At 41.5% G+C, this 20317-nt stretch overlaps 1 protein-coding gene across 3 annotated transcripts in view; it reads left to right on the top strand.

Annotated features, from left to right (window-relative positions):
* The window catches only part of MIPOL1 (mirror-image polydactyly 1), a 202225-nt gene that overhangs the window by 90669 nt on the left and 91239 nt on the right, over positions 1 to 20317 (top strand). For 2 of the 3 annotated variants that reach the window (XM_053380065.1, XM_053380074.1), the window contains exon 9: positions 19365 to 19472. The exons of the other annotated variant lie outside the window; for it this stretch is intronic. In XM_053380065.1, the coding sequence (XP_053236040.1) occupies positions 19365 to 19472 (108 nt within the window). The remainder of the gene's footprint in view (positions 1 to 19364; positions 19473 to 20317) is intronic. 3 annotated transcript variants of the gene reach the window in all.

Here is a 20317-nt window from a genome sequence, read left to right as displayed (position 1 = left end):
AAGTATCTGATTTAGGGTCAGATTGGATGGTGCCTTCTTTTCATATCCATCCCATATAGCTGGTGGCGTATGAGAGTCTGACAACCCTGCCGTCTTAGGATGCTTGTCGCAGTTCATTCCTGGATTTTACTTGAAATATCGGCCATGCAGAATGGGACTCAATGAGTTGGATTTTATACACATATGTCCTATTAACTCTTGAATAGTTTTCTCACTTGTGCATCTGATGACAGTGGAGGTGGGGCCAGTACCCTAGGAAGGTTGGTAGGCAAGGTGTGTTCTTTCTTCCTACCATGCGTATGGGATAGATGCAGGCACAAATGTAGTATAGCCCAGTCCAGCCTGTAATCTGGAGATAGGTAATACTCGAGCTGAAAACCTGCAATGACTTTCATGTGGGTCTTATGTTCCTGCACAGTGCAGCATGTTTAAATAAAAGTGCATTTTATTATTCAATAGTTTCTTGACCCCCTGGTAGCTCTTCATGGGTTATTCAGCTATAACCCCACCCTTCCCTTATTTGGAAACCAGCTGTACTTACCGTTTTCTTGCATGTACTGGATAAGTCCTATTGAGCGATTTACCCTGACCAGGAAATGGCTATTGAGTCACTTAGTATACGTTAAAGCTATTATAAGTTTGTACTAGAACCTGCAGCCAAGGTAGCCTACTGTGGATCAAAGGATATATAACAGAGGCTACCTCCCTGTGGCTACTATTGGTGCCTTCTGCTCAGTTTTAGGCCCCGTGTAACCTTGGAAGTAATGCAGCTTTAACATTAGTTTGGGTTCAGCAGGCAATGAAATTAATAGTTGCTGTATAGTAATACAACTTGTGTGTCTTCTGTGAGCAAACAGTTGTACTTTACTGTCTGTATTTGAACTAGCCTTTCAGGTATAGCATGGCATCACATTGTTATATAATGCAGTTAAGTTTTTAATTAACCTATAATAAACATGTGGCTGTGCATTTAAGGGTTTTTAATTAGATTTTCCTTCAAACTTTGCTCTGCTTGTGTTTTCTTGGTGGAATGGGTAGTGAAAATTCTGACAGAGTCCCAGATATATGTGAGCACATTGTCTTAACAGAGCGATAGGCATTATCCTCACTGGGTTGAATGGTACATGTGTGTATAATCTGAGATCATTCACTAGATTGCTGAGCAAATATGCAAACTACTTTTTCTCTGTGCAAAAACAAATAAAATGGTATAAACTCAAATATTTGATACTACTTTTCGTATGTATTTTCAAGTGAATAAAAAACAACTAAAGCATAACTAAACATTGACAGCAGTCTTTCTTCTAACTCTTGGCCCCTTCAGAGAGGAAAACCCACCAGCCATTTATTCTTATTTTCCAAGATTATATCTGTTAGCCAAGAGATAGGGATTTATATATATATATATATTCTCTTTGCAGAGAAAACGGTTTGTGCATGAATGGGGGACAGAGCCTTCATTCAGACATCATACTAAACCATGGTTTATTATGCCAGGCTGTGTCTAGACAAAAATCACAGTTCAGCATTGCCTGAACCCTAAACTGCAGCTAATTTTAGCCATGGTTTGTTTGAATCAAACCAGCTTTATAGTCCATACTTTGAAGTTGGCTTGATTCAAACAAATCAAACCATAGTTAAGATTAATCACAATTTGTTGGGTCTGGGTGATACAAGGAGCTATGATCTATCAAAAATGGAGGCAAAAGCTTTTGAACATTTGCAACCACACAGGGAGTGTCCAAACGTAGGGGAAGGCCAGGTTACTTCCCATCATCATAAACCGTTATTGGACATGACATTTGAACACATGTATCCCTCCCAGATTTGGAATTAATATACTTTGTTGGTGACTGTTCAGCAGGTTTGGGTGTGTAGGTGCATGAATGTGGAAGTCTTTGTATGGAAATGTCCTCAACTTGCCATTAACATATTTTCCTTCTGTTGAGCAGTGGTGTCTGAACATTTCAACTCTGATTAAATGTTAATGTTAACAGCTTGGGTTCTTAATAAAAGTATTGCCAGTAGTGGGCAGTATGATGAAATACCTCAGAGCTGCTTCTGGACCTTTGCCATTTACACCTTCTGGACAGGAATGTTTAGCATGAGAGAGGCTTGGCAGCCGAAACTAGGTAACTGAGGAAGGGACAGTGAGTTTTCTCTCATATGTTTGGGGGCAGGGAAGTAGCTATTTTTAAGTTGCAAGAGGGGCTTTGAACGCTGGGTGTGATTTCTGCACTCTCTGCCTTTTATAGCTATAATTATGGGTACAGTCTCGCAAAAGGGCCAAGGATGTAGAATTCATTGCTGTTGAAGAGAGAAAAAAAGGAATCATTTTATGGCCAGTGTGGCACTGTCTGTTTAATACTCGGCACTGAAGCAATAACGTAATTGGCAAGCAAACCTGGTTTTCCGGCTCTGAATAGTTTGATCACATCCTGCTCTGCAGGAACATGCTTATGACTGTTCATGAACAAAATTGGCACGCGCCCAATTGCTCATCTGAAACGAGCCAAAGGCCGTTTCTTCTGTTCGTGGCACCACTTGGCACAGGGCTTGCTGCTGTTCAATCGCCGGGAGCACAAAGATTTAGAAGCAGCACACTTGACTGCCCATCTTTATTGATTCCAGCTAGTCGTTGATAAATCAGTAAGCATCAATAGGCCTCACGAGTCTGCTTTAGAGCAGCCTTTTCTGCGCTTCAGTTTACCAAATGGAAGCACTCAAATCACTCTCTCCTTTTTTTCCCCTTTCCTTTTGCAATGCAGAAAGCATTCAAGCATTCTTGCCACAGGCAAGCAAACATTTCTCATGTAAGAACTACACCTGTGAGGTACAGCAAGGTGGTTTTTTTTCCTTTTAAAAAAGTTGTTAGATGCAAAAAAGGGTAAAAAAGGAAAAAAGAGTTTGCTTCATCTGGATTTAGGAATCTGTGTGTCCCACAATGCTGCATTACTGTTCTCGGAAATGGTTTTTTAAAAATGAAACATCAACCTTGTGTTGTTAAAACTCAGCATTTGAAAGAGTAGTCTTGGGAGCTAGCACATTGTGGTGCTCAGAGCAGGAATAGCCAACAAGGTGCCCTTCAGCCTACAATTTGCAGACTACAATTTCCATAATCCTGTGCCATAATGTCAGTGCATCAGGTTGATTGAAGTTGAGGTCCGCAACATACTGAAGGTATGATATTGGCTACCCCTGCAAGAGAGCTTCAGGCTACAGCTGTGGAAATCGGTCTTCAAATCCCCACTCAGCCATAAAGCCCTCTTGAGCATATAAGAAGAGGCTGCTGGAACAGGCCAATGGCGCTTCTAGTCCAGTATCCTGTTCTCACCGTGGCCAACCAGATGCTTGTGGGAAATCTTTGAGTAACCTTTGGACAGTCCCTGTCTTTCAAACTAACTTAGCTCACATAGTCCAATATAACCTAGAGGAGTTGGATTCTTGCCGGTTCCTGTCTTCCATCCATGACCTAGACAAAATTGCGACATCAGTGTTTCTTGCAAGAAAATGTGCAGAATAATGTGCTGAGCAACATTGTTGTTGTTGTTGTTGCTGATTTGTATACCGCTCTATACCCATAGATCTCAGGGCGCTTCACAGCATAAAATTACAATATCAAAACCACAAAATACATAAATTGTATACTATATTTATTATCTTATGAACCTATATCTAACTTATTTATAGCACCGCAATTAGACCAATGAAATACAGTATTGATATGAATAGTACTGAAATAAAAATATTTATTAGAAGAAATCAATATGGACACACAAGAAACAAGATGGACTAATCATGTTCAGGGTGTGACTTTTTGGCTCAAACAGAACTACCCCTGGTTTGGGTGGATGTGTGTGTTGTGTGTTGTGTGTGTCTGTGAATGTTCTACCCTAGGATCTCAACTGAAGTAATTCGGATTATATTCTATAAAGTTATCCCATCATACTGTAGCCTTAAAACTTTCTTTGCAAACTATGTGCATCAAATGACCAGTCATACTTATTCTGAAGGTGAAAGAATATTGGCAATGATGATCTAGAGTCCCATAAGGTTTTCTCTTCCTTATACTGCTGGATTTTAAAGGTAAAAAGAAATATGTGTGCATGAATAAGCAGTTGGCACATTTTAATGAATCTTCCATTTTGTGCCACATCTCTGCCCTGGAATGTCTATTATTTGTATTGTAAAATCACCTGTTGTGCTTGTTTAAACAACGGTGTTGTGTAGAATTTACAAAATCCATGTCTGCCTGGTAGCTGAGGGCACAATTAAACCTATCTTTAATTACAAAGATTAATTAATTTTTAACGTGGAAGATTCATCTTCTTTCTAATACTTAAGGGCCGCTCCCCTTTTGAACATGACTCTAGGTAATGTCCCTAAATTTGCATGAGAGCTTGTTAGATTAATTGCTGTTTGACTCTTCTATCATAGTGCTAAGCTCTAAGTTCATACAGATCAGACTCCCTAACCACTTTTTGGAATGAATTTAAATATTTAACATTAGGACCCCGAGAGGAAACATAAAATGGTTAAGTATTACTGGTAGCTTGCTTCAGTAAGATATATTGTTTTTAAAAAGCTTAATATGTTTAGCAATAATATGCATGTAATGTTATAGCTCAAAGCATATGCGTTTTATTGTTGTTTCTAAAAAAGAAAATCTGTTTGTTTTTTTCCTATTTCAGACTTCCCTAACCTGATGCCCACCATATATTTTGGACTACAATTCCCATCATCCCTGACTTTAGGCAGTGCAGGCTTGGGCTGACTGGATTTGTAGTCCAATATACTGGGAGGACACCGGGTTGGGGAATGCTGCTGTTTTCTGATTCAGCTCCTTGTGCATGCAGGCGCTCCAATGCCCATTCATAGTTCCTGTGCAACTGATCTTCCCATTTACTTAAGTGGAAGTACCTCTGCTCATGCAGAAGAACCTGCGATTTAAATCAATGACAAATCCATCAAGCAGTGAAGAGTGCATAATAATGAATTGCCAATGAAAGTTGTGTATGCTTCCTCAATGCATACACAAATCACTTCCTGTATGTGAAAAGATTCAGTAAAGACACCACTGGACTCCGCCAGTTGACTCACTGGTTAATTGAGGGTGAAAAAACATTTCTGGAGAATCCCCCTTTTTTTCGTTCCTCATTTAAAATAGGTGGAGAAAGCACACTCACAAGGACAGTTCCCCATGAACATTTCCTCATTGTGCTTGTTCATGGATCATGCAGCTGAATGACTCTTTGTTTTATATCTTCCAGTTTTGCTTTTTTTGTTGCATTCTGTACGGAGTGACATCATTAGAGGAAATGTGTTGAAAGCCATTTAATAATGAGGAAGTGATACCTGGAGCTGAGGGGGCTTTTCCCTCCATATTTCTGATTTCCTCAAGTCCAAATAACTAAAAGGATATTAATTTTTTATTATTATGTTCTTAGAATCATAGAATCATAGAGTTGGAAGAGACCACAAGGGCCATCGAGTCCAACCCCCTGCCAAGCAGGAAACACCATCAGAGCACTCCTGACATATGGTTGTCAAGCCTCTGCTTAAAGACCTCCAAAGAAGGAGACTCCACCACACTCCCTGGCAGCAAATTCCACTGTCGAACAGCTCTTACTGTCAGGAAGTTCTTCCTAATGTTTAGGTGGAATCTTCTTTCTTGTAGTTTGGATCCATTGCTCCGTGTCCGCTTCTCTGGAGCAGCAGAAAACAACCTTTCTCCCTCCTCTATGTGACATCCTTTTATATATTTGAACATGGCTATCATATCACCCCTTAACCTCCTCTTCTCCAGGCTAAACATGCCCAGCTCCCTTAGCCGTTCCTCATAAGGCATCGTTTCCAGGCCTTTGACCATTTTGGTTGCCCTCCTCTGGACACGTTCCAGTTTGTCAATGTCCTTCTTGAACTGTGGTGCCCAGAACTGGACACAGTACTCCAGGTGAGGTCTGACCAGAGCAGAATACAGTGGCACTATTACTTCCCTTGATCTAGATGCTATACTCCTATTGATGCAGCCCAGAATTGCATTGGCTTTTTTAGCTGCCGCGTCACACTGTTGGCTCATGTCAAGTTTGTGGTCAACCAAGACTCCTAGATCCTTTTCACATGTAGTGCTCTCAAGCCAGGTGTCACCCATCTTGTATTTGTGCCTCTCATTTTTTTTGCCCAAGTGCAATACTTTACATTTCTCCCTGTTAAAATTCATCTTGTTTGTTTTGGCCCAGTTCTCTAATCTGTCAAGGTCGTTTTGAAGTGTGTTCCTGTCCTCTGGGGTGTTAGCCACCCCTCCCAGTTTGGTGTCATCTGCAAATTTGATCAGGATGCCCTTGAGTCCATCATCCAAGTCGTTGATAAAGATGTTGAATAAGACCGGGCCCAAGACAGAACCCTGTGGCACCCCACTAGTCACTCTTCTCCAGGATGAAGAGGAACCATTGATGAGCACCCTTTGGGTTCGGTCAGTCAGCCAGTTACAAATCCACTGAGTGGTAGCATAGTCAAGACCGCATTTTACCAGCTTCTTTAATAATAATAATAATAATAATAAATTTTATTTATATCCCGCCCTCCCCAGCCGAAGCTGGGCTCAGGGCGGCTAACAACAATAAAACAATACAAAAGTACAACACAAACAACACTCTAAAATCATTCATTATAAAATTAATTAAATTCAAGCCACTGGCCACTATTGGGCCAGAGCTCCGCGAAGATTGCCGAGGGAGGGAGTCAGGCTGTGCCCTGGCCAAAGGCCTGGCGGAACAGCTCTGTCTTGCAGGCCCTGCGGAAAGATGTCAAGTCCCGCAGGGCCCTAGTCTCTTGTGACAGAGTGTTCCACCAGGTCGGAGCCACAGCCGAAAAAGCCCTGGCTCTAGTTGAGGCCAGCCTAACTTCTCTGTGGCCTGGGACCTTCAAGATATTTTTATTTGAAGACCGTAAGTTTCTCTGTGGGGCATACCAGGAGAGGCGGTCCCGTAGGTACGAGGGTCCAAGGCCGTATAGGGCTTTAAAGGTTAAAACCAGCACCTTAAACCTGATCCTGTACTCCACCGGGAGCCAGTGCAGTTGATATAGCACCGGATGAATGTGATCTCGCAGCGAAGACCCCGTAAGGAGTCTCGCTGCAGCATTCTGCACCCGCTGGAGTTTCTGGGTCAGTCTTAAGGGCAGCCCCACGTAGAGCGAGTTACAATAATCCAGTCTGGAGGTGACCGTCGCGTGGATCACAGTGGCTAGGTCAGGGCGAGAGAGGTAAGGAGCCAACTGCTTAGCTTGGCGGAGATGGAAAAATGCCGCCTTTGTTATAGCTGCAATCTGCGCCTCCATGGAAAGGGAGGTGTCGAGAATATCATGGGGCACCTTGTCAAATGCCTTGCTGAAATCAAGGTAGGCTACATCCACTGCGTTCCCTTCATCTACCAGGCTTGTAATTCTGTCAAAAAACGAGATCAGGTTAGTCTGACATGACTTATTTTTCAGAAATCCATGCTGACTATTGGTGATCACAGCATTCCTTTCCAGGTGCTCACAGACTGTTTGCTTAATGATCTGCTCCAGAATCTTCCCTGGTATTGATGTCAGACTGACTGGGCGGTAATTATTTGGGTCCTCTCTTTTCCCCTTTTTGAAAATAGGGACAACATTTGCCCTCCTCCAGTCTGCCGGGACTTCTTTATTACGTGTGTGTGTGTGTGTGTGTGTTTATGTATGTTATGCAGTGCTCTTTTTCTAAAAAAATGTTTAGGAGTACTCTCATTTTGACTGAAGAAAATCACCATTTTATAGTTCAAGTTGGGAAAAATAAATACAGTAAATGGACGAAAGTACAATACAAAGATTCACAAAATGTTTTGGGGTATGTGTACCCCCAGGAAAAAAGCACTGGTGTTACGTATTACATGCAAATTTATACTTTTCAAAATGCAACCATATTGTCAACTCGTTGGAACGTGAGATGAAAACTACATATAACAGTTAATTGTCTCCTCTTTTTCTTTTAGAATCCTCATCTGTGTAAGTTTTTGGTTAAAAATACCGTATTTTTCGCTCTATAACACGCACCAGACCATAACACGCACATAGTTTTTAGAGGAGAAAAACAAGGGGAAAAAAATTCTAAACGAAATAGTGATTTTTGTGGTTCATGCTGTGGCCGCAGACATGTGATCTGACAGTGAGTTTGGAGTAGCCCAATGCAAAAATCCTGAGGATCCATGTGGATCCATGCTTTGTAACCACAGAGGAGGCAAGGAAGGGGAACCATGGATCCTCTGCTCATGACTGCAGCAGATCCCCCCCGCCACCCGCAGGCATTCGCTCCATAACACGCACAGACATTTCCCCTTACTTTCTAGGAGGAAAAAAGTGAGTGTTATGGTGCAAAAAATACGGTAAATAAATTTGCTGCCATTAAACTTGCAGGTGCAATTAAACAGGAGTAAAGCACTCAAGCTAGCATCCGAGCAGCTATGAGTGGATTATTTTTCCTTTTCCTTTGAATGGGAGCCCTCCATCTCATGTCACACCCTACTTTAAAAATCTCCTTGCTTCCAGAAGAGGTTTCCCATGTGCCTTAAGAGTGAGGAAGCTGCTCTGTTGAGCAGCGTAAGTGCAAAGCTCCCATAGGTGGGCAGAACCTTGTGGTCCTCCGGTTATTCGGAGTCAGTCGTCATGCTGAGGCAGCCTAACAAATTAGACTGCACTCCCGTTCAAATATACATGGGAGTAAACCTTGTTGAAATCACTGGGCTTCTTTATCCAGTTGGTGCTCTTGTGAAAGCACAAGGTCTTTTGGTTGAGCAGGGATGTCTGCTAATTGTAGGAGGTCAGCTAATTTTAGCTGAATCCACCCCCCCCACACACACACATCTCCAGTACCCCTTGAAATTCTGTTTTGAAAGTTCCTCCGATCCTAGGCTCTAGTGACAGGCTGGTTATAGTGACTTCATGGAGTAGCAGGAATCCTTTGAAGACATTTCTGCTGGATTCTGCTCAGAGGACCTTACCTCTTTCTCAGTAAACATGCTTGCTCTGGATCTGCTAGACATTGGCAGTGGTTGAGAAATATTTGTATCTCCCTGGTGTATAAAGACAGACCCTGGATTAAGGGTCTTAAAATAGGCCGCTAGAAAGATTACACATTCCGAACCTAATACCATTTTCTTGGAAAGCATTTAATTTATATTATTTACATTATTTCAGCTTTTCTGTTAAATTTTCAGTTTCTTGCAGCCCATCTACCATAAAGGCCTTTTGTAAGAATTTAAAGAATATGCATTATACAACAAGGCCAGCAAGAAGAGATACTTAAGCAGTTTACAACTCAACTGAGAGTTCAATATGTAAAAAAGGCAAATATGAAGTCACCTGCAAACTCCTGATCTGGAAAAGTAATAACTGAACGAAAAGATTAATAAATGATTTGGTAGTGACTATGGCACAGTGATCCACAATATTTGTTTCTTGAACTAATGTGTCGGTATTTTGCAAAGGACGAGAAACATTCCTGTCCTTTTGTGTTATAACTGCCAACTTAACATTTAGGCAATATTCTTGTTTGCATATGGATTTCAAGAAAATCCATTGAAGCTTATTTGAAAACCAGCTCATTAGAATGACAGTTTGTTTACAGAATTTTGTTTTCCTGTCTGTCAACTTAAATTGGTGGCATTCAACCAAGCAAGAGTTACAGTTATGCAAAAAGACTGCCTCTCTTCACTACTCCTTCTGCAATAACTGAAGTTTCTTTTATTTCACTGCTGAGGAATCATTGGACAAAAAAGTGTTTGCTCTAAGTTACAGAAAAGCAGTATACTTTTACCATGCTCAGAACCAATTGAGCTATGTGACATGTGCCACTCGGTCCCCTTATCCTAGATGTTTGGGTTGGGACTTTAGAAAGGGTGTGGTACATGCGCTCTTATGACACTCTATTTATTATTCATTCGACATTCCCAAAACTGAACGTTTACCCTGAAAATAGGCTCATATGAGTTGCCAGTGGATATATTATCATATCAATAATAAATAATGTGCAGACCCCTTCCCACCCACACTAGGACTAATTTGGTTTCTACATTTGGCAAAAAATAATCCTGGTCCTAGATTGGATCTGGTGTTGTTTGATTGCTGTGCTGGGAATACCTTCTCTGCTGACTCCCAGTGCTTTTCACACCTTCTTAGCTTGTTTTTCTTTATATAGAATATGGATCCCACCCTGCTCCTCCTCCTGCTCCTCCTTCTCCTCCTCCTTCTTCTTTTCAATTTTTAAGCTTATGAATACACAGCTGAAATTGTGTTTATTGAAGCCTGGATATATAGAAAAATCCTTTATGCCGCTAACATGCAGGCACCACCAACTTCTTTGATTTTCTTTTCTTTTCTGCTGAAGAATTTTGCTTTCCCGGTTACAGGCTGTTTGGGCAGTTTCCCCTTGCCCAGGACTTTGTAGTAACCCGAGCGTACAACATCAATAACTGGAGCTAATCCCGCCTGATTTTTTGCATAGTTGAGTCTTGTCTGCTCACTAACAAGTGTCCAGAGTTTCTCGAGATTCACTGTAGGACAGAAGTGCTGGTTTTTCTTCAAGTGGTAATGTCTCATACCAACTTTTCCAAAATAACCAGGATGATATTTGTCAAAATTAATTCTGTGGTGGTGCAAACCCCCAGAGCCAGTGTGGTGTAGTGGTTAAGAGCGGTAGTCTCGTAATCTGGTGAACTGGGTTCGCGTCTCCGCTCCTCCACATGCAGCTGCTGGCTGACCTTGGGCCAGTCACACTTCTCTGAAGTCTCTCAGCCCCACTCACCTCACAGAGTGTTTGTTGTGGGGGAGGAAGGGAAAAGGAGATTGTTAGCCGCTTTGAGACTCCTTAAAGGGAGTGAAAGGCGGGATATCAAATCCAAACTCTTCTTGTTCTTCTTCTTCATTACCATGGCCTCCAGGATGCTTCCTGTGTTTACTGATATGGCCGTGGCCATGGCTAACATGACCCCTCAGTTTCCTGGTCTTCCTCAGTCTGGAAGGCATCTTGCTGGGCCAGAGTCAAAGGAAAAGAGCGCCTGCTCCTAATTATGTGGTTCTGAGGTAGTCAGCCTGGTGACTCCCATTTGTTGTACTACAACTCCTAATCATCTCATACCAGTTCATGTCCATGTGGCGTGAGGTTGACAGGGATTGGGGAAGTTGGACAACCAGCTGTAGTCCAGAAAAACCTGGTGGGCACCACATTCCGAGGGCACCACCCTGAGTGGGCACATGACTTCCTAAGTGTTCAACAGACACACACACCCCACATTGCCTTCTCCTCACTTGCAGGTTCTGCTGGCTTCTGACTCAAGATACAAGATCTGGCCACATCATGCCCAATTGGGGGCACTCGCTTTTCCTAGCAATCTTTGTTGTTCGGGGGTTCTTTGGGGACTACGTTGAAATTGCGGTGAAGATCAAATATGAACAATGCAGCCCCCTCAGAGGGAGGGTGTTGAAGCTCGTGCTGTTGCGATTGTTGTAAATTAATATATAAATAAATAAATAATAGTAGTAATGACACTATTGCCATTTTTTATTTCCAAATGCCTGAGACATACACAAAATAATTCGTTGTACAAATTCCACTATATCTACTGTCATCAGAACCTTGGCCTTTGTCAAGCGAGATCCTTTACCAGCCGACAACTTGTACTCATCTAGTTGTTTGCGGGAAATGAACGCACCATCTTTGTGTGCTGCACTAATAGGAATTACTGGGAACGTTCATAGTTCTGGCATGTACAAATCAGCACTCTGAACCTTTTTAAGCCCATTGTACTGCAGTGGGTGCCTATTGTTTGAACAACTGGACAAAGGTGCATTATCTCAGGTTTGTAAAGTGTGCTTGAGCATACTAATCTACTACCTTGAGTACTATTTATCATCTTACATGCTTTGTTTATAAATAATTTATTGGAATAAGAGGCATGAAATTAGAAAATTGAATGAATAATCGAGCCTCTGTGTAAAACAGAAGCCTCTTATTTATATATAAGGCACATTTAAAAATAAATAAATCCTGCAGGCTGAGTAAATTAAAATTTTTAAGTCAAGTGTGGAATCGCACACAAATGTCTGATCCAGATTAAAAAGCAATTAGAATTTTATTCTGCTGAAAGAAGTTTCCTGGAAATAGGAGAGAAGGCTGAGAAAAATCGGGGGCAGGGGGAGAAACAAGTTTAAAATAAAAATAAAAATGAATAAATGAAAATATGCGCAAATGTGTTATCTACTCCAACCAAGTAGTTTTCGTCGCTCCAAAATTCCAGGATGGCAATTCATACTCTCGTGGTTTTCCAGAAATAGCACAGAATTATCTGTCTTTTGAAAGTGCCATAACTATTGATTCAGCGTAAGGAAGTGAAATATACTGACTTCAGTATATTTAGGTATATATGTGAACTTGGGTATGTAAAAAGGTAAAGGGACCCCTGACCATTAGGTCCAGTCGTGACCGACTCTGGGGTTGCGGTGCTCATCTCACTTTATTGGCCGAGGGAGCCGGCGTACAGCTTCCGGGTCATGTGGCCAGCATGACTAAGCCACTTCTGGCGAACCAGAGCAGCGCACGGAAACGCTGTTTACCTTCCCGCCGGAGTGGTCCCTATTTATCTACTTGCACTTTGACGTGCTTTTGAACTGCTAGGTTGGCAGGGGCAGGGACCAGACAACGGGAGCTCACCCCGTCGTGGGGATTTGAACCGCCGACCTTCTGATCGGCAAGTCCTAGGCTCTGTGGTTTAACCCACAGTAGGAAATCTGGTGCACAGGTACAAAACTGTGTCTGCTTTGTTCCTGCCCTGCTCCTGTGGTCTCCACAAACCAGAAAGCTGGCCATGGTTTGGTTTAGTGTTATGTGTGAAACTGGGCTTGTGGTTTGTCTCTCTCAAACAAACCATGAGCACTACGTCAAAAACAAAACTTGATTTATAGCTAATGGTTTGTTTGGAGCAAGATAAATCATGAGCCCAGGTTTGCACAGAAGGCTAAGCCAAACCACAATTTAGCTCCTGGTGGTGCGGCAGGGGCAAGGCAGAAGCAAATTGGCCACAATATTCTTGCCATGTCCTAGCATGCTTGCTCATTCATACTAAGCCATAGTTCAACCAGACCACTGTCAACTCCAATGTTATGGCCTGGATTTGCTCATGGAATGGGTCTTTCCTATCTGTTCTCCCCATAATTGATGCTCCTTAAGGTTGGGAGAGCCATCTGAATGGAATTGGGGGTGGGGGCTGCAAAAAGAGGACAGAAATCAGCAGAAATTGGGAGGAGCAAGTGGTGTGAACCGAAGAGCGTTTTGAGTCATGCAGGGCACAGTCGGTTCTTAGTCAATATACTTTTCAACAGTTTGATTTCACTGGGTGCAAAATTACATCCTCATCTTATACTTTAGAACTGGTAGGTCAGGCATAGGCAAACTCGGCCCTCCAGATGTTTTTTGGGACTACAACTCCCATCATCCCTAGCTAACAGGACCAGTGGTCAGGGATGATGGGAATTGTGGTCCCAAAACGTCTGGAGGGGCGAGTTTGCCTATGCCTGTGCTAGGGGAAGCAACGGAACTGATACAAAAAGTCTGCTGAATAGGAATGGCTTATTCTGTGAGTGTGATCCTCATCTCCCTCAGACATTTGCCTGAGAGTCACTGGGTGTTGATTGGTTATGAGGGACTGTTGTGTACATGCCTGCTTGAACCAGTCCACAGAACTTTGTAGGACAACTGGTAATCAATTAATCCAATAACTTACAAAAGCAGGACACCTATGTAAAACCTGAAATGGTGGTCCTTGTTTTTCTCCCATCAGAAAGGACTCCCATGTGTCTTAGACTGGACTAGTTCCTTCTAAGGTCTCTGAATACTGGTGACATGTTTGAAGGCCCATCCCATTGGTTCATGCTGACTAGCTCTCCAGGAATCGTTCCAGCCCTACCTGGGATTGAACCTTGAAATTGCAGCATGCAAGCCACATACTCTGCCACTTCCCATCCTCAACAGATCTGCCAACTGCCATCACAAAATAAAATTTTCAAAAAAACATTGGACAAGTCAGAGGAGATATGATTGATAGTTGTATGTTGTGAACTGCCTTGAGATCTATGGGTGAAGGGCAGTACAGTGGTACCTCAGGTTAAGTACTTAATTCATTCCGGAGCTCCATACTTAACCTGAAACTGTTCTTAACCTCAAGCACCACTTTAGCTAATGGGGCCTCCTGCTGCTGCCGCGCCGCCGGAGCACGATTTCTGTTCTCATCCTGAAGCAAAGTTCTTAACCTGAAGCACTATTTCTGGGTTAGTGGAGTGTGTAACCTGAAGCGTATGTAACCTGAAGCGTATATAACCCGAGGTACCACTGTATACAAATTTCGCAAATACCGGTAATGATAATAGCATGCATTGTTTGTTTCAGTTTGGTTCCTAATGTACTCATTGTTCCATGGTAACTTTATTTAGTAGCATTTTGCCTAAAAGTAGTAGTAGTAGTAGTAGTAGTAATTTATTGTTTGTACCCCGCCCATCTGGCTGGGTTTCCAACCAGATGCCCTAATAAGATCATAAGCTCCAGTAACCTTCATGCAAATCAAATTAAATTGAGTGGGATTTGTGCTCCTCAAGAGTTGCATCTGAAATCACCCACACACCCACCCAACATGGTTTAACAGAATTTTGCATTCCACATTTCTTCTTCCTGTTATGCATAAACTGATATTTATTAGGAGCAAGACAAATATACCAAGTTATCTTTGAGTTCATGACGGCTTCAAGCTCAGAGTGGATTACAGCAGTGAGGCAAGTAGTGTTTAATCAAACCTTTTATGGCTTCTGATTGGCAAGATGTTAGAGCCGCGTTGCATTTTCCCCCAAGTTGAAATGTTAAATGTTTCTTTTCCTAATCAAATAATGTTTTTTTCTAAAAATGCAGATGTTCCTGGGGTCTGACCTCTACCAAAGCTCTTTTTCTTTCTTTCTTTTTTTCACTCTTCTGAAATCCAGGAGGTTGTAAACGGCTGGGCATTGTAAAAATAATCAGTTAAACACTCTTGTTGACCGCTTGCCAGAAGTGTAGAGGAAAGACTTCACAGTTTTTTAAAATGAAAAAAAAATCAGAATTATGGCATAATTAAATAAATCTATCTAGACCATCATTTAGTGGAAGAAGAAACTAATTCTTTTAAATGGAAAAGAAAAGGATAAAATCAATTTAGATAAATACAAGTGTTTCCAAACATCTGCTGCTCAAAGTACATAACTCACATTGACACCAAAGGTTGGTTTGTGTTTTGACTGGAAGAGTTTGATATTATTTTTGTCTGCAAAGGAAGGAGTTGTGTAGCATCCAAGTGGTGAGATATTTGCCTCTCAAGCAATCATGATGAATTTGGGACAAGGGGGAGACTGTGTGTTTTTTATTTTTTTAAAAAAATCACAGTGAAAACTGCTTGCTTTCCTTGAGGAATCTTTGGATCGGAAACTGTCCTCATGTGCAGATCTTTCAAAAGAAAATAAAGAGAAGAACAGAATAATAAAACAGTTTTGAAATCTGTTAAACCACCTTTGTCTGGAACATGGAGTTTTATTCCAACATGTCAACCGAGTTTCAGTTTTGATTTTTGACTTTTTTAAAAAAGGAGGATGTACACTATTAAAATAAGTTAAAAAATAAGCTAGGATCAAAAGATCATAGATAAAAACAAGCTTTGAAATCGGCTGCTCGGTGCACTGAATAAATGCTTCCTGTTTAGTAATCTCACTATCAGTAAACATAACTTGTCTCCTTCACCTTTGGCCTCAAACTGTGCAGGTTTAGTCTTGAGTCCCACTGGATTTGATGGGACCTTTGGCCAAATAGAGGGTTAATCCAGGCTCCCCTCCATGCAAGCCACTGGAAGAATGCTGCCAATAGATGGAGGCAGTCAATGGCCTGGGAATCCTATAGACACAATAGGAAGCGTCATAGGAAACTGCCTCAGACTGTTACTCTATCTTCCTCCTTATTGTCTACACTGACTGGCGATGTGTCTCCAGGGTTTCAGCCTCCAGAAATTCCCAGACCTACATGGAGATGATGGGTTGAATTCGAGGCATTCTGCAAGCAAAGCAGATGCTCTTCCACTTCTTTCCCCTGCCCAACCCCAGAATACTCCCCAAGTAGAGAATGGGGAAGGAAGGAAGCAACGTGGAATTGAATTGGGCCAGAGTGTACGGATGACTGCAGACTCAATCTCTTAAATATTTTACAATTCTGAAATTCCTTCACGGCCTAGGACCCTCGTACCTACGGGACTGCCTCTCCCGGTATGCCCCACGGAGGACCTTAAGGTCCATAAATAGCAACACCCTAGAGGTCCCGGGCCCTAAAGAAGTCAGATTAGCTTCAACCAGAGCCAGGGCCTTTCAACACTGGCCCCGGCCTGGTGGAACGCTCTGCCTCATGAGACCAGGGCCCTGCGGGATCTGATTTCTTTCCGCAGGGCCTGTAAGACAGAGTTGTTCCGCCTGGCCTTTGACTTGGAATCAACTTGATCCACTCCCCCTCTTTCCTTTTTCCTTTCTCCTTCTGTGATGGAACTCCTATTTGGGGACTTCCCTGGCTTTTTTTCTGGCCCACCTAGGACCAGTCTGGATAGTTGGGCTTGGTGAAGATTTGACGTTTTCATCCCCAAAAAGTTTTGATTTGAGTTTCTACTGAAATGAGGCTGTATTTTAATGTTGTATTTTAATCTTGTTTTTAAGTTGTATTTTAATCAATTGTTTTTACACCTGGTTTAGCCGCCCTGAGCCCAGTCTTGGCTGGGGAGGGCGGGGTATAAATAAAAATTATTATTATTATTATTATTATTATTATTATTATTATTACATACACAGTACTTTATGTAGTCTGTTCCCAGCCTGAGTACAAAGACAAGAGGTTGTATCCAACAGCATCATTCATACAAGGGTTTTCGCTTGTGCAGTGGAACTTCCTCTCCCTTTCGTCTCCTCTCCTCCCCTCATGTCCTCCACAACTCCATCCCCAAATCTGCTCCATGGGATTGGGGAAAACACCATAAAAATTGGGAGGGGAGAAGACAGAGGGAAAGTGAACCAGATGACTAAATTGGATGCAACCCATTATTTTCTGCATCTATCAACTACTTTCTCTTTCAAATATTATGGCCTAGTGAAATCCTGGTGCTGAGATATAAAAGCGTAGCTTATTTTCTCCAAAGTTGTTCTCTGGATTGTGTGAGGGAGAAAGTGAGATTCACCTTCCAAATCCCACTTCTGGGATTAGGCAAGGTTGTCTTCTTTCTAATCTAAATAAATAAACAGCACCAGAACTCCACCAGAATGCATGTTAGATGTTTATAATATACTTCTGTCACAATAAGGAAAGCTGCTTGGTGATGTTGATACCAGGTTCAAGCTAACATTAAAGGACTTTTGTTTTCCAATTATGCCTAGCCTATCAACCTGAATCTCCTAGATATTTGCATAGACAAGTTTTCTTACTCTAGTTGCATCAATCCAGTTAACATCTTGAGGAGCATTAAACTAATATTAAATGAAAGCTATAATTGTTCCAGTTCAGTTCACTCTTAAGCATATTTAAATTTCATTGATTTTAGTAGGACCTAAGCATTTGCTACTGTAGATTGGACTCTAGCCAGTCTGCACATCTGGATGTTGCTTATGAGAATAAATAGTTCAATATGGAAAATGTCTTATTTTCCACAAAAATCTGTTCTTTCTTACTGGCATTCTGTACCTGTTCTCTTCAGGAATTGCTTATATTGCAATTTTATTAATATTGTAACTTTGTTATTCATTGGAGCCAGTGTGGTGTAGTGGTTAAGAGCGGTAGTCTTGTAATCTGGAGAACCGGGTTCGCGTCTCCGCTCCTCCACATGCAGCTGCTGGGTGACCTTGGGCTAGTCACACTTCTTGGAAGTCTCTCAGCCCCACTCACCTCACAGAGTGTTTGTTGTGGGGGAGGAAGGGAAAGGAGAATGTGAGCCGCTTTGAGACTCCTGAAGGGGAGTGAAAGGCGGGATATCAAATCCAAACTCTTCTTCTCTTCTTCTTCTATTTGTGCTTATTCAGAGATTAATATATGTAGGTAAAATCTCTTCAATAACATCCCCCATGGGTGGTATCCAATTGTAGTATTTTGTTTCTGCGAATGAGTCTTACCTTTCCTCTCTTCTGTGAGGGCTATACAAAGAAAAGGAAGTTTTTTTATGCCCATTGGTACATTCTTGGGATTTGCCTCATGTATCTGATAGCAATATTGCACTCCAAAATGAATTCTCCCAAAGTTTTGGGCACATTTCAGGAAATGTGTTTTTCAGTTGACAAATTTCACACTGCTGAGTGTGCAAATGTTATCAGGACATACTTTTCTTAACATTTTCTGGTATACAGTTGATTTAGAGTTTTTATGTTACAGGTCTCCCTGCTTTCAGAGGTTCCCTTTTGTGTTTTGTGATTGTTCTCCAGCCTCCCTTATATACCTTTTGGTTCTTTGGTCTTGAATTTTTCTGTATTTATTTTGCCCTCCAAACCACATTTTACCCTTAAGCCAGGATAACTAGGAATTGCACCTCATGACCTTCTGGAAAGTTGGTTAGATGCCCATCCAATATATTGGCCTATATCTTTGTTGTTTAATTCTTTGAAGCATGCTCCCTGTCAGACAAATAATTAACAATTCTGCTGCTTAGTACTAAACTCTAATTATTAATGCAAACACATGATGTTTATAGCTGTATCTTTAACTGGCATGAGATAGGGTGTGCAGTGTATAATCTGTTTTGTTTCACATTGTTTTTAATAAGCAATGCATAACATTGTGGCTGTAACTTCCAATTCAACATTTTACATGCAACTTTACTTTCCCGTATATAAAATCATCTAAGTCAGAATGTAGACAAGTCTCTCTCTCTCTCTCTCTCTCTCTCTCTCTCTCTCTCTGTGTGTGTGTGTGTGTAGCTATTTAATACCAAAATTGCTTCTCATTCTGACTTAGAATATTATTTTTTCTCAATAATTTATATGCCGTCTTTCAGATATGTTGTGTTAGTCATGGGAATTTGCATTTTTGTCTGTGAGTAATTATACCGTGAGAGAATGAATAAACCAAGATCTGTGTTATCTCATATCCTAGATCACAACATGTTTAAATGTGAAGTTTAAATCAATTCTATAATAATATAATATAATATAATATAATATAATATAATATAATATGTTTTATTTGCATTAATTCATTTGGCTTGGTGGAGGAGAAAAGATCTGTCCCAGCTCCTTCACTTAATGGGATTCTTCCCTCGTTGCAGTGCAAACTGCTGGAGCAGGAGCTTCATCATATGAAAGAGCAGAACCAGACTTCTGCAAACAACACGAGACATCTGACTGCTGAAAACAATCAAGAACGTGCTCTGAAGGTAAATCTCCATTCCTTCTTGCAGGCAAATTAAGGTTGTAAGCCCTGGGTGCCAGCTTTCTGTGCTGCATATATCAGTTGTGTACATTTCGGCAGAAGTGAGCTTCGCTGTTTGCCAACAACCCCTTCTTTAAACACAGATACAGCACCCTTCTGTTATGGTATTATTTAGTGGTGTGTGTGCGCCTATGAGCACAACAAAATAAAAACAACATATTCTCCAAATTGACAGGCTGTGTTATGGTAACTAACGTTCAATTCACACCGGTTCGCTTCTGGAAGTATTCTAGCTCTATAGTGTTTGGGGGGAAATTGTCGCTGTTTGCCCAGCGGTAACTGTACAAAATGAATATTTCTAAAGAATGTCTGTTTGATATGCTTCAGGTAGTGTGTGCTGTATTAATAAGATTGTTGACCTATCCTAGTAGTGACCACATAGTTGATACTGATGTTTGCAAAAGGGTAGCTTGTGAGTCCTCTTTCCAGTTTCGGCGGGGGAAGTCTTGTCAGAAAGGATAAAAGGGAGAAAGAGATAAAAAGGAGGAGGAGGAGGAAGAGAGAAGGAAAGAAGAGAAGGATAAAAGGCAGCAAAGTGGGAAGATTTGAGGAAATGATACTTCAGCTTTAGAAAGGGCATCTTATGTTGACACTGCATTTCCTTGCTAGACCCTCTTAGGAACCAAAAGGGGAAAACAGATTAAAATGATGTTTTTAAAAGAGCCATGTTGTCCTTGCTCCAAGCCAATGCATGCAGACAGAGGCTCTTACTTCAGGCAAGTGATGGTAAAGGCTCACAGCAGGCAGGAGTCATGATTCAGGAGCAGGGCAAGAAGTTCAGAATTGGAC

The sequence above is a fragment of the Podarcis raffonei genome, chromosome 1 (assembly GCF_027172205.1).
Source record: "Podarcis raffonei isolate rPodRaf1 chromosome 1, rPodRaf1.pri, whole genome shotgun sequence".
Taxonomy (NCBI): domain Eukaryota; kingdom Metazoa; phylum Chordata; class Lepidosauria; order Squamata; family Lacertidae; genus Podarcis; species Podarcis raffonei.
Note: the sequence above shows the minus strand (reverse complement) of the source record. Positions and strands in the feature narration are given on the sequence as shown.